Source organism: Trachypithecus francoisi, unplaced genomic scaffold (assembly GCF_009764315.1).
Source record: "Trachypithecus francoisi isolate TF-2019V2 unplaced genomic scaffold, Tfra_2.0 Lachesis_group0, whole genome shotgun sequence".
Taxonomy (NCBI): Eukaryota; Metazoa; Chordata; class Mammalia; order Primates; family Cercopithecidae; genus Trachypithecus; species Trachypithecus francoisi.
In genome coordinates, this window is record NW_022681453.1 from 119,655,725 (window position 1) to 119,670,881 (window position 15,157).

General features: G+C 38.5%; 1 protein-coding gene across 2 annotated transcripts in view; it reads right to left on the reverse strand.

Moving 5' to 3' along the window:
- The window catches only part of SPATA16 (spermatogenesis associated 16), a 257,900-nt gene that overhangs the window by 49,544 nt on the left and 193,199 nt on the right, over positions 1 to 15,157 (reverse strand). For both annotated transcript variants that reach the window (XM_033211730.1, XM_033211731.1), the window contains one exon: positions 13,219 to 13,366. In XM_033211730.1, coding sequence (XP_033067621.1) covers positions 13,219 to 13,366 — 148 coding nt within the window. The remainder of the gene's footprint in view (positions 1 to 13,218; positions 13,367 to 15,157) is intronic.

Below are 15,157 nucleotides of genomic sequence, written 5' to 3' on the forward strand. Positions count from 1 at the left end.
ACATGTGGATGCCTGCTATCACTCCTTTATTCAACCTTGTGTTGTGTTCCTAGCCATAACAGTAGACGAATGAACAAACCGAAAAGAAAGAATGAATATCTAGGTACTGGAACAGGGATGGATTTCTTAAATATGACACCAAACTACAAGCTATTAGGCTGTGGTAGCCAGATCACTTGAAATCAGGAGTTTGAGACCAGCCTGGCCAACATGGTGAAATCCTGTCTCTACTAAAAATACAAAAAATAGCCGGGCATGGTGGCACATGCCTGTAATACCAGCTACTCGAGAGGCTGAGGTATGAGAATTGCTTGAACCTGGGAGGCAGAGGTTGCAGTGAGCCAAGATTGCGCCATTGCACTCCAGCCTGGGTGACAGAGCAAAACTCCATCTCAAAAACAAAAGCGAAAACAAAAACAGAATCAAAATTATAAAATAACATTAAAATTTAAATCTCACTTCATCAAAAGTCACCACAGCAAAGTCAAGCTTCTTAATGAGATAAAATATAAAAACTCCAAGAAATCAATAATAAAACTATTCAAAAAACCCAAATGAACAAAGGGTACAAACATGCAAATTGTAGGAATATAGAAATGGTAAAAATACCATTTTTATACATTTGAAAATTTTTAAAAATTCTGTTTATTTTTTAAGGAAATGTAACCACAGGACAAATAATGACAACAAAGATGTTCAACCTAATTAACAGTCACGGAAATGCAGTGAAAAGGCAACCTATAGAATGGGAGGAAACATTTGCTAATCATACATCTGACAAAGAATTTGTATCTAGAATACATAAAGAACTACAATTCAAAAAGAGCAACAAAAAACAACTCAATTAAAAAATCAGGAAAGGACTTAAACAGACATTTCTTCAAAGAAGACATAAAAATGGCCAATAAGCACGTGAAAGATGCTCAGCATCACTAATCATTAAGGAAATGCAAATCAAAACAGCAGCGAGATACCACTTCATGTCTGTTAGGATGGCTATTACCAAAAACCAGAAAATAACGAGTGTTGATGGGGACATGGGGAAATTGAAACACTCATGCACTTCTGGTGAGAATGTGAAGTGGTGTGGCCACCACAAGAAATGACGTGACACTCAAAAAATTAAAAATAGATTTACCATATGATCCAGCAATTTACACACCAAAAACAATTGAAAGCAAGGAAATACTTGTATACCCGTGTTCACAGCAGTATGTTTCACAGTAGCCAAAAGGTGGAAGCACCAAGATTTTCTCAATGGAAAAATAGATAAACAAAATGTGATATACATATACAATGGAATATTATCTAACCTTAGAAAGGAAGGAAAATCTGACATCAGCTACAACATGGATGAACTTTGAAGACATTATACTAAGTGAAATAAGCCAGACACAAATGGACAAATACTATATGATTCCACTTGGAGCTGTCAAATTCATAGAGACAGAAAATGGAATAGTGTTTGCTAGGGGATTGGCGGGGAGGAGAATAAAATGGAGAGTTATTGTTTAAGGGGTAGAGTTTCAGTTTGGGAAAATGAAAAGGTTTTGTAGACGGATGGTGGTAATAGTTGCACAATAATGTGAATGTAGTTAATGTCGCTGATCTGTATACTTTAAAAGTGTTTAAAATGGTACATTCTATGTTGTGTATATTTTACTACAATAAAAAAGGAATAATAAACAAATTTATGATAGTGGTTACCTCTGGAGGGGAGGGAGGAGATTAGGATCTGAAAAACCTTGGGAACTTCAACTATACAATACTTTTAATGTTTTATTTTTCAAATAAGGTGGTAATTATGTAGGTGTTCGTTATATTATTTTTGTGTCTTTTAGCATATTTCAAGTATTACATAACTAAAAAAATAGGAGCTTCTGATTCTTGTAATCTCAAAACAGACAAATTGGACAAACCTTCTTTCTGAAGACAACTAATATTCCTAGAAGAAATCTAAAAAGTAGATTTTTCTAAGAACATCAAAGAGCTAATAAGAAGGAGGAGGCAGAGCAAGATGTCCAAACAGAACTCTCCAGTGATTGTCTCCCTCATGGGAACACCAAATTGAACAACTCTCCATACAAGAAACACTTTCATAGGAACAAAAAATTAGATGAGCCACTACAGTACTTGATAGTCTTGAATTGTTGATGTCACGCCTCCCCCATTCCCTGGCAGCAGCCAAGTGGCGCAGAGAGAGACTCTGTGCATGGTGGAGGGAGAATACAGTAATTGTGGGACTTTGTATTGGAACTCAGTGCTGCCTTATCACAATGGAAAGCAACATGGGGGCAGAACCCAGTCAGCATCCATGGAGAGAGCATTTAGATCAGCCCTAGCCAAGGGAGAATTCTCCATCCCAGTGGTCAGAACCTGAATTCTGGCTAGCCCCACCACCATGGGCTAAAGAAGCTCTGGGGTTCTAAATAAACTTGAAAGGTACCTTCAAGGACCTAAATTCTGGGGTACCTCTGGCACTATGCTGGGCTTGGAGTCAGTGGACTTGGGGTAAATGACGCTGGGAGACACCGGCTGGGGTGGCTATGGGAGTTCTTGTGTCACTTCTCCCCCAACCACAGGAAGTGCAGCTCACAGCTCTGGGATAGACTCCTTCCTTTTGCTTCAGGAAGGGAGAGGGGTGAGTACAGAAGACTTTGTCTTGCAACTTGGATACCAGCCCAGCCACAGGATAGGGCACTATTCTCTCAGACAACATTGCTAGACACAACCTGAGCTAGAGGGTAACCTGCTGCCTTGAAGGGAAGAACTCAGTCCTAGCAGGATTCAACACTTGCTGATTAAAGAGCACTCGGGCCTTGAGTAAACATCAGAAGTACCCAGGGAGTACTCACTGGGCACCTGGGGTAAAACCCAGGCCTCTACTGGCTTCAGGTGTGACCCAGCACATTCCCAGCTGTGGTAGCCATGGGAAGAGACTCCTTCTCCTCGAGGAAAGGAGAGAACAGAGTAAAGGGGACTCTGTTTTGCAGCTTGGGCACCAGCTCAGTCAAGCAGGCTCCTGTGGTTCCCAATTTCAGGCCTTGGCTACTGGACAGCATTTCTGGATTCACCCTGGGCTAGAGGGAAGCCTCCTGGCCTGAAAGGAGAGACCCAGCCCTGGGAACATTCACCACAAGCTGGCTGAAGAGCTCTTGGGCCTTCAGTGAACATTGACAGTAGCCAGGCAGTACTAGCCGTGAGCCTGGGTAGCAATGGCCCCGGCGGGGAGACTCCTTCTGTATGAGAAAATGAGACAGAAAAATGGGAAGGATTTTGTCTTGTGGCTTGGGTGCCAGCTCAGCCACAGTAGAACATAGCACCAAGAAGATTCCAAAGGTTCCCCTCTCCAGGCCCTGGAGTATGGACAGCATTTCTGGACTAGAGTTGGGCCAGCAGGGAACTCACCACCCTGAAGGGAAGGACGCAAGCCTGGCTGGATTCACCTCCTGTGGACTGAATAGCCCGTTGGCCTTGAGTGAGTATAGGCAGTAGCCAGGTGGTGACTTGGTGGATCTTGGGGTGGGACCCAGTGCTTTACTGCCTTTGCATCTTATCCAGTGCAGTCCCAGTTGTGGTGGCCATAAGAGTGCTTGTATCACCTCTTCCCAAGCTTCTCCCACAGCTCAGCACAGAGAGATAGACTGCATTTGTTAGAGGAAAGGAAAGAGAGGAATTAGAGCTTCTACCTGGTAATCCAGGGAATGCTTCTGGATTTTACCCAAGACCACCAAAGTGGTACCTCTACAAGTCTGCCAGAGTCACAGTGTTACAGGACTTTGGGTGTCTCCTAATGCAGAGATGGCTGCAGGAACCAAAGATTTAGATCACAACACTCAATTCTCTTTCAATACTTGGAAAACTTTCCCAGAAAGGATAGGTACAAACAAGCCCAGAATGCACAATAAACACCTCTTGAATAACTCTTCAAATAAACTCTTTATGCCCAATCATTGATAAACATCTACAAACATCAAGAACATCCAGGGAAACATGACATCATTAAACCAACTAAATAAGGCATCAGGGAACCCACCTTGGATTTCCTTTATGTAATGCACACCCTTGAGTACATGTAGGTTTGACTCGATTTGTTCATACCTTTCCAGAAACACCTCTCCACATTAGCTTATGTTTGGCTTGCATTCACAAAATATCTGAACAACCATCTGCATTGTTTACAATAGCAACACAGTGGTGTGGGGGTGAAAGTGCTGATTAGAAATGGAATACTATGCAGCCATAAAAAAGGATGAGTTCATGTCTTTTGCAGGGACATGGATGAAGCTGGAAACCATCATTGTTAGCAAACTAACACAGGGACAGAAAACCAAACACCATATATTCTCACACGTAAGTGGGAGTTGAACAATGAGAACACATGGACACAGGGAGGGGAACATCACACACTGGGGCCTGTCAGGGAGTAGGGGGCATGGGGAGGGAGAGGACAAATACCTAATATATGTGGGGCTTAAAACCTAGATGATGGGTTGATAGGGGCAGCAAACCACCATGGCACATATATTCATATGTAACAAACCTGTACGTTCTGCACATGTATCCTATAACTTAAAGTAAAATTTAAAAAAGAGAAAAGAATGAATCATGCCTACAAGATCTAGAAAATAATCTCAAAAGTACAAATCTAAGAGTTATTGGCTTTAAAGAGGAAATAGGGAGAGAGAGAGATTGAGGTAGAAGTTCTGCAAAATGGTAACAGAACTTTCCAAACCTAGAGAAAAATATCAATATTCAAGTACAAGGTTATAGAACACCAAGCAGATTTAACCCCAAGAAGACTACCTCAAGGCATTTAATAATCAAATTCCCAAAGGCCATGGATAAATAAAGGATTCTAAAAGCAGCAAGAGAATAGAAAGAAATAACATACAAAAGAGCTTCGATACGTCTGGCAGTCGACTTCTCGGTGAAACCTAATAGGCCAGGTCCAAGTAGCATGACATATTTAAAGTGCTGAAGGAAAAAGTATTTTACCCTAGAATAGTGTATCTGGTAAAAAATATCTTTCAAGCACAAAGGAGAAATTAAGACTTTCCCAGACAAACAAAAGCTGAGGGATTTCTTTTTCTCTTTTTTCTTTTAATTTTATTATTATTATTATTATTATTTTGAGACAGGGTCTTGCTCTGTCACCCAGGCTGGAGTTCAGTGGTGTGATCACAGCTCACTGCAGGCTTGACCTCCCAGGCTAAAGTGACCCTCCTACTCAGCCACCCAAGTAGCTGGGACTACAGATGTGCACCATCATGTCCAGCTAATTTTTAATTTTTTTGTAGTGATGGTGGTCTTGCTATGTTGTTTAGGCTGGTCTTGAACTCCTGGGTTCAAGTGATTCTCCCACCTCAGCCTCCAAAGTGTCGGAATTACAGGGGTGAGCCACCATGCCTAGCCAAGCTGAGGGATTTCGTCAACACCAGACCTGTCTATTCATAGGACAGAATATTACACAGCAATGAAAATGAATAAACTAATGCTTTTTGCAACATGGAAGAAGTTCATAAACAAATTATTGAGCAAAAGAAGTCAGATACAAAAGAGCATCTACTCTATGATTTCATGTTTATAACATTTCAAAGCAGGCAAATTGAAGTCTAGAGTTTAGGAATAGATAGGTGGTAATGCTGTAAAGTAAAAAAGTAATTACTCTAAACTTTAGGACAGTAGTTACCTTGGTAGGGGGTAGGGAGTTGTTTGGGATTAAGAAAGGGCCAGTAAAGGATATCTGGAGAGCTGGTAAAATGTTTTCTGTTCTGACTTGATGTTTACTCCATAATAAATTAGTTAAGCTGCATTTAAAAATGGATTTTTATATGTGTGTGATACCATAAAATGTTTTAAAAAATAAAACTACTAAAAGCAATAAATAAATAAATAAATAAATGGGTTGGATGGGGCTTTATTTTAGTTGTAAAATACAGTGATTATTTGTAGACTATAAGATCATCAAGAAAATGCTAATGCTCATAAGGTGTAGATTATTGTGAGTCAAGTATTCGAGGAGAAATAAATAGGATTTAGATGCTGAATATGCAAAGAATAAAAGATAACTCTACAAAATAAAAAATTTGTAATTCTGTGCAACATTGACTTCAAAATTTTTTTAAATTCTCAATTTAAAATTGTTATATACTACTGAGAGTTCAGTCTTCAGGGATTTTAATGCTCGGCTGCATGATTTATTAGACTGCAGCACCTAATGATTAACTATAGTTATAGAGAGGCTATATTAGAAAGCATAAGTAAAGTGATTCAGGAAAAATAAAGTGTTAACGGTTGAGCACTTACCTCACTCATATTGAGAACTCCCTCACCTGCTAAAATGAGTTCTGCTTGTTTGGAAATGGTCATGGGACTTTCTTATGTAGACTGAGATAGTGGGGATGGGTAAGAACCTGAGAAACTGGTAAGACCATCAAGAATGACATTGGAAGAGACTCATCAATTCATGAGGGAATAAATTTAAAGGACATACCTGGAGAATTTTGAGTAGGAAAGGAGATTGAGGGAAGCTGCCATGTGAATGTTTGTGTTTATGTGCATGTGCATTTTACAAGGTTTTGCTGAGCATTACGGATACAATACTTACAATACCTGTTTAATTTCTACCACATACCCCATTGCAACTGCCTTACCCTACCTCAACTCATGGGCTTTCTTGAGAGGCGGAAGGAAAAACTTACATTACTTCCATTTGTTTTTGGATTATTGACTGCTGTTTCTTTAAATGCAATCTGCCTGCCTTCTTCAGTGAGCTCCCCTAGGACAATATGCTAAGCAAGAGGTATTATAGTTTCAGGGATTTCAGGTGCAGTGGATGATGGAGACCAGAGGCAAACAGCACTATCACCTGCTAATGCAAAGGACAAGTGAACTGCTGGTTGAGAAGTGGTTACATGGAGGTGAACTCCATTAGATGGAGCAATGCCAGAGCACCACACTTCCCATTGGGAAGGTCAACATTTTAATATTTTAAGAAAAGAGAAATTAGCCCCATATGTGAGGGATTTCTTTACCTTGGGAATGATTTTCTGATTCTAAGAAGAATTCTGTGGCGCAAATACTAGATGATTTATCATCTTATAACCAATCTGACTTTAACACTTTCATAAATATTGGGGATGAAGACTGTTTAATTCTATAACTTTTTCTATTTGAGAAAACTAGTTACAAAGAGGAAAATAGTTTGAAAACTCTTGATCATGATAAAATTACAATAATTTAAAGAAGAAAGAATAAAATGAGAAATGTTAACTTCATGTTTTAGAGACCATAAGAATGTATTATTCTTACTGGTAAATGATGACTGAACAAGAACAAGGTTATAAATTTCAATGTAAAGTTATTTTTAAAGGTCTATTTTAAAACAATATATTATTTATCCAAACATACATATTTACTCTTGGGATTCAAATTGCATTGGAAAGACAAAATATGACTCTATCCACCTAAGTGTTAAAGTAATTGATATCTGATCCAGAAAACTTTTCTATTAAACATTACTAACCACAGATCCATTACTGATTATTTATTTACTTAGCAAATAAATCTTGATATTTTCATCAAGAGGAGACAGGATATGCTGATTGTATTACTTTATTATTATTAAAATACAACCATGCAAGAATAAGAACTATGCAGAATTGCATTATTTCATTGGAATATATGAATAAAAATCTCAAGTCAAATCTTTATAAGTGAAAACATAAAAATTCTGGGGCTGGTAAATTATTATTTGTTTTATATACCCTGACTACTCTGTATGAATCAAGCCAGGTTTTTTTCTTAAATAATAAAAATGGATAGCTATACTGCTAAAAAAGATCAGTAATTTTTTTCTCCATGAAATATAATACAATACAACTCTATTATAATATGACTTTAAGATTTTGGTGGGTTTTATTATATTCCTGAAACAGCAAAGGATGCACAGTAAGTTCCTGAGCATGTATAAACCTGGTTATTCTACAAGGCAGGTTTGAATTTTAACTCTCCCTCATCAGTCTCATAGAAATTATATGGGTAATATAATCCTATACCTGCCACTGAAGGTGAATGTATTTTCTCCTGATAAATCACTGTAAAGTTAATATATAATGTGATTGGCTTATTCAATAAATTTTTTTAAAATTTAAACCTAAATACATTTCAGAATGAGTTAATTTTATGCTTTTCCCCCTTTGTGTCTGTTTTTCCTGGGGAAATCCCTGACATGGGTGACTGTGAATTGGGGGCTGGCTGGAGAGAAAATGCCTGGAGGAGGTCCATTGTGCCTGGAGGAGGTCCATTGTGACTACTCTTCCTGCTTATCACCAGCACCTCTGTCAGCTTGTGCTGGGCTCACGGCACTGTCACGTGACCAGGGAGCAATAAACTCAACACTATCTATGCTTGGTTAAGGTGACCTAAAGTTGGGCAGAGTTTCTGAGTTGGAGGTTTGCTTGCCAGCCTTCACTGGGTGAATTAAATATGCTAGTCTCCAAGTTTTAATGATAATAATTACTTCTCCAGCAAAACTTTGATAGGTAGACTCTTCATCCAAAATCTTCAAGGTACAGATTGTATGACCTTCATCTGTTGATTATTTATTTAGATGACTTCCATAATTTAGAAATTCTTACATATAGCCTCCATTTCTCTTGCTGCAGTGAAAGCTTGATAATTGCATTTTATCTCTTGGAGCATCAGTATCTCTCTGGAAACATTATCTTTCTGTGGGTGGGTACAAACACATGTTTATGAAAACATCATCTGTAGCTGTCTGTGGAGAGGGGAGTGTGAGTTAGAAGAATAGATGTATGTACAAACGCTGAGTATTTTTGAGGATGGAGTAGGCTGCATGTGGATGAGTGTTTATTTGATCGAGTTAGCAAGAACTTGTTGTATACACTGTAGTTGGAGTAGGAAGCTGCCTACTTGTTATGATACAGGGCAGATAAAGATGTTAAAGTTACCAGATTTAACAAAGAAACTCCAAATCTCAGTGGTCTAAAGAGAGATAACTGTGTTTTTGTTCATGTGAGTGTTCAGAGTGTCCGGAGGGTGACCATCTACACAGACATTCAGGAATCTAGCTTCTTTTGTTTTGCAGCCCCTTTCCATGCTTCTCTCTACTCAGCCAGTGGATGGGGAAAGACACTTTTACATAGGGGGGCTTTATGGGCCAGGCCTGGATGTGACATATATTATATCTGTCCGTTTTCCCTTGACCATTACTCAGTCAGAAATCTTCATCTAACTGGAAGGGAGGCTGGAAATGGATTCTAGATTTATGACCGAGGTAAAAAGAAAAAGTTTGGGCTGGGCACGGTGACTCATGCCTGTAATCCCAGCACTTTGGGAGGCTAAGGTGGGAGGATCATGAGGTCAGGAGATAGAGACTATCCTGGCCAACATGGTGAAACCCCGTCTCTACTAAAAATGCAAAAATTAGCTGGGTGTGGTGGCGTGCACCTGTAGTCCCAGCTACTTGGGAGGCTGAGGCAGGAGAATCGCTTGAACCTGTGAGGCAGAGGTTGCAGTGAGCTGAGATCACGCCACTGCACTCCAGTCTGGTGACAGAGTGAGACTCCATCTCAAAATAAATAAATAAATAAAAACAGTTTGGTAAACAACTAGCCAGTTTTTGCCATATTAAGTGGCAACAACTTCTATTCTCAAACTGCTCTATTTATCCTACCTAATTCTTTTAATTAGAGTCAGCCTTCTACTCCACAATTAGAGCTTTGGTTTTAGATGAAAATTATCTCTAGGAAAAGGGAAAAATATAGTCAAATATTCATGCTGAAGTGTAAGTTACTAAAGTCGGATCCTTTCTTAGGAGCAGGTATATTCTCAGCACCACCTAGAGTACTATGTAAATAAATGTTCGCTGAATAAATAAATAGATGAACAACCGCCCCCACCCCCACCCCAATCTCCATTGTAGATCCTCTTCTTGTCCTAAGGGTCCTGGCTTGCTGGAGCATGCAGCAAGGGAAAAATGGCAGAGTAACATAGCCAGTTGAAGAGAGGGCCATGACGACTTCCAGTCTCCTCTGGAATGGAGGGGATTTATTGAGTAAGATTCAGGAAATGGCTGAGTTCACAAGTCAGCAGTCCAGCAGTAAGAGGAAATCTCAGAGAGTGGCTCTAGTTTGGGCCAACTGGTATGGTAAGGGTGGTTGGTGTACATATGAAGAAGCAACTACACCAATAAACAGAATGGAGAATCCATGTAGGTGTCTTGAGTCACTTAATGGGCCACATAAATGAACCCATGAGGTCCTGTTCAAGACACCAGAGCTGATCTCAAGTAGCACCAGCCATCTGATAAGCAGCTGTACCAGCCTGCTACAGATTGAGAAGAGGATGTCTCCCTCATGTGTTCACTGATCCTTTTGGACATGGGGTATGCTTGAGCTCTATAAAAGCTAAACCAGACCACAAGGAGAAGAAAAACCCATGAAAAGGAGAAGGAAACTGGTGAATGTGGTTAGATAGGTTCTAAAGATAGATTAATTTTAGAAATGACTGGATTATATGGAGTGCCCTGGGATGAGACAGAATATATTTTGGCTCTAGGCAGAGCAAAGAAGAAAATAGGTAGGTAAAACCTATAGACTCTTATGTTTGCACACATCTGCTGTGTGACTGTCTAGTCATACTAGTTGCATGAATACATGTTACAATAAACAGTTGAATAAATTTTCATCAGGATAGAAGCTTCTTAAATTCTATCTACAAGGCTGATAATAGGAGGATGCAGTAGTTTGTTCTCATGCTGCTAATAAAGACATACACAAGACTGGATAATTTATAAAGGAAAGAGGTTTAATTGACTCACAGTTCCACTGGCTGGGGAGGCCTCACAATCATGGTGGAAGGCAAAGGAGGAAGAAAGTCACATCTTACATGGCAGCAGGCAAGAGAACTTGTGCAGGGGACTCCCATTTATAAAACCATCAGATCTTGTGAGACTTATTTACTACCATGAGAATAGTATGGGGGAAACTGCCCCCATGATTCAATTATCTCCACCTGGCCATGCCTTTGACATTTGGGGGTTATTACAATTCAAGATGAAATATGGGTGGAGATACAGCCAAAAGATACCAGAGGATTCTGGTTTTTGGAAACTGCCAAGAAAACAAAGTGTCTACTCTTCTAGGCCCTATCTGTCTTTATGTTATTTACTTCTTAGCTATTACCTTTGGCTACTGATACAGCTCTAAATACCGCTCTGCATCTTCTGGGAGAAGCATCCAGAGCTAAAAATAACACCTGACCTTTCCTCTTCCCATGCTGTGTGCCCTCACACAGCATTGCCTAGGGGATTGCCTAGGGGAAAAATAGTTATACCTCCGAGACTGTGCACATACGGTTAGTAACACTTGTTTCACCATTATTCCAGCAATGGCTTTGGGAAAACCCTTTAATAATTTGCAACAGAGGTAAATAATGTCACCAATGCAGTAGCATTGTTAAGCCAAAGCGCAATTTCCACAGAGCAAAGAACTTTATCAATCCCAATGAAACTTAAATTCTAGACTCCTTTCTCTACCTCACGTTCCTCCTCCAGAAGCTGTCTTTTCTATCAAGATTCTCATATAGCACTAGCATACTCTAGCAGTTAGTAATTTTAAAATAATAGAAACAATCATTAGTAACTTATAATCATCTTCTCTCCCAAAGTGTAAGATTCTTTAGCATGAATCATCTTGCCAACAGATCATAATTCATCTTGATAACAGGTTTGATGGAATTACATGAGACATGAGTCTGGCTCATTAATGTTATTATTGTTTTTAAACTCTTGGCAGTGGTGCTTCTGAACTATTAATTAATCTTCATGACTGCTCTGTGAAATAGGTTAAATATAACTAAATTTATTCTACCAGAAGAGAAATTGGCAAACTGGTGATCTCCTCAATGAATTTCTCTTCATTACCAATGGATCTGGGAGTGGAAATGGAAATAACTGAATCGGACTCATTTTTCCATAATGCTAGATAGATACGACTTTTATGTGCTGCTAGTGTATGCTCTCCAAAAAATCCTTTAAATACCCATAAGAGTAATGAATAATTTGTAGCAATTAACAAAAAATATGAGTTCGAAGACTTTTTTTTTAACCTACTTTCTTATGAAATGCTCAATCAGCACAAATGGTTACTATGGCCTGTATTGTGCTTTCTTCTCTTCCCTTTCTCTGCCCTCAAATTACCATTGTTCCTTAGGGATTTACTATTCAGTCATCACTAGTGGGATTTATATAACATCTTTCTTCTGAAGAGCAAGAGGGAATGTGGAGAAAAATATGAAATCCGTAGGACCCACATTTAATGTTTTTGTCACATGGAAATAGTGTAGCTTGATGGCATGTTCATGGGTTCACATCCAAGGCCTGTCTAATTTGCTGTGCATCTTTGGAAAAGCTATGCGTCTTCTCTGGTTACTGTTTTCTTGTTCCTAAATGGGAAGCACCTTATCTCATAGATTATGGGAATAACAAGAGATAATGAATGTAGAGTGTCTGGCGCCTTAAGCATGATCAATACTAGAGTACATTATTAACATTACACTTCAGTAACTCAGCCCCAAAGTTCTGAGAGAAGGGATGAAGGCGCCTGAATAGAAGGATGCGATTATCAGGTGTATGCATTTAGAGATTTTCTTAACACGGGAGAACAAGTGATTTCCAAAGATGAAAAAAGGGAAAAAACATCATACCAGTGGTTGTGTCCTCTGTGGGACCCTTAGCTCTCCAGATCTCATTTGAATACCAGTGATTCAAGAGCATAAGGAGAGAAGGTTTGAGGTATGAGATAGATGGGGGAAAAAGTAGAAATAGTAGGGACTGGAAAAATAATCCATCAGCAGGAAGATACTATAATCATCTGATTATCCTTTACCAATAAAGGATAAAGGGAAAGATGGCATTTTACCACAGGTCATTCCTCCATTTTTTCAAATGTTAGATTTTCTAGGTTTTACCCCTACTTCTTAAAATATAGAAAGAAAGTACAAGAAATATTGTGCTGAACCATAAGGCTAGCCTTATTTAAAACCTTAAAATTTACTTTCCATTTCAAGTCATCAGATTAAAACAGTGTACTCCTAAAACAGAAGCAATAAACTAATAAACCAGAAAGAACCCTGCATTTGTTTTATTGGAAAGAAAATATCAGCTGATAGCTTGAAGATATGGAATCTTACCTGTGTAGATATACTCTGCATATGCAGGATGAGTTTTTGTGAAAACATTTTTTACTTTTTCTATTTTATCAGCTCTTATTTTTGTCGCAAATGGTGTGTACATAACTGAGAAAGATTCAGCTCTGGTGATGGCCTCCTCAATCATGGCCTAAGATGAAACAAACAACCCATTTGGCATCAATAACAATATATGACTTTTTAAGAATGTAAAAAATAGAATTACCTTTATGGATGACTTAAAAATCTATATACTGTACCGCAAAGATAACATATTTTGGTCTTGAATATTCATTAGAACAAAATTTTAATTAGTTCTGGAAATACTATTTCATATTTAAAAAACCAATTAAATGAAGAAAGTTTGTAAACAGGCACCTCTAAACTGAGCTTGTTTTAAGATAAAAATATAAATTTTATTTCCTAAGGTGTCATTTTTTTTACTTGATTTTAAAAGTCAAATTCTTAAGTCTGACATAATTAACTTACTCTTGAGCAGACATTGGTGAGCAATTTGTATATGGAGAGATTTCTTTTAAAAAATAAATTAAATATCTAAAGTATATTCTGTAAATAGCATGACGAACTAGACAGACGGTATTTTTTGTTTTCTTTTTCCGATACCTGGGAAAGCCTTTTGGAATTAAAAATATCCTTCCTCAGCTTCCTCCTAGAAAAGCTTCCCTTCCCTCCAGATCACAAGAGCAGTTTAAGGTGGTTTTGGCTATTTAAGTTTCTTTACATTATTTTTGCTCATGTACCATTCTTGATAAAGCCCTGCCATCATCCTGAGCTTCCTGTTTTAAATAGGTCCATTACTATTTGTAACAGATCTAAAAGAAAGTTATGTGAAGTTTTAAGAGGAATTTATTCCTTTCCTACAACTTTTCCTTCTAATGAGGCTTGCACATTGAATAAAATGTGGAAATGTCTATGGTTACCTCAGTTTTTTAATATGGCATAAAAGCATATTACAAAACAATCCATTTTTATTTATAGGAATGAAATTCTCCCAGACAAATAAGGTGCCAACAAACAATAAGGAAAAACAATAGATATAAGCTTTTCAACAGAGAAAAAACCATTTAACAAACAACAATTTACATTATTACCATCATAGTATTTTGAAAACAAGTTTCCCATTGATAATGAAAGCAACAAGGAGTTGATTTCAAACTGAGAAGTCTAAATAAACTTGTTCATTGCTTACTTCATTTCTTAGTGACTTCGAATGCCTCTATGATTATCTACATTGCTTGTAAAAGAGCAGCTTTGCAATAATTTTCTGGATGCAAAGGGTCTTCCTTTCTCTGAGATTAGCTTAAAAATTATGTAAAAATTAGTGGTGGACAAATTTCTGAATGAAATTCAACAAATTATTGGATAATTGAATGCTAGAACTTACATTGCCTTCAACATTGTCCTGTTCAAGTTCAAGGAACTGAATGGGGAACAGAAAATAGATAGCAGTTCTTCCAAACCCAGAGCCAGCCCTCAGATGGAGTTAGTGATGGAGTGCATGGCAAATAAAGGAAGAGACCAGACAAGGAATTGCTGCATGTGGAGACCTGGATGCCAGCTTTGGAAGGCTACTGGGGATAATGCAGGCAGCAGGTCTGGGATTCAGAGTTGTGGATTAGGAACTCAAATAAGGTGTTTAGGCACCAAGTATTAGTCCTTCAGCAAAAATGAAGATCCTTTATACTGAGGAGGAGGAATAATTCCTCCAGTTTGGTGCTTACCTATGTTCACTGCTGGAACTGATTCTGGGATGGCCTGTACAGACCATCAGGCGTGTGGTTGCACAGGCATGTGTGCAGTGATGTGCCAAGGACGAAAGCTGCTCTAGACCTCAGTTCTAAGGTCATGGCTGACTTTACTGCCTTTGTAAGCTGTTGGTTCCTGTATCAGTCTCCTAGGGTTGCTACAACAAAGTACCATC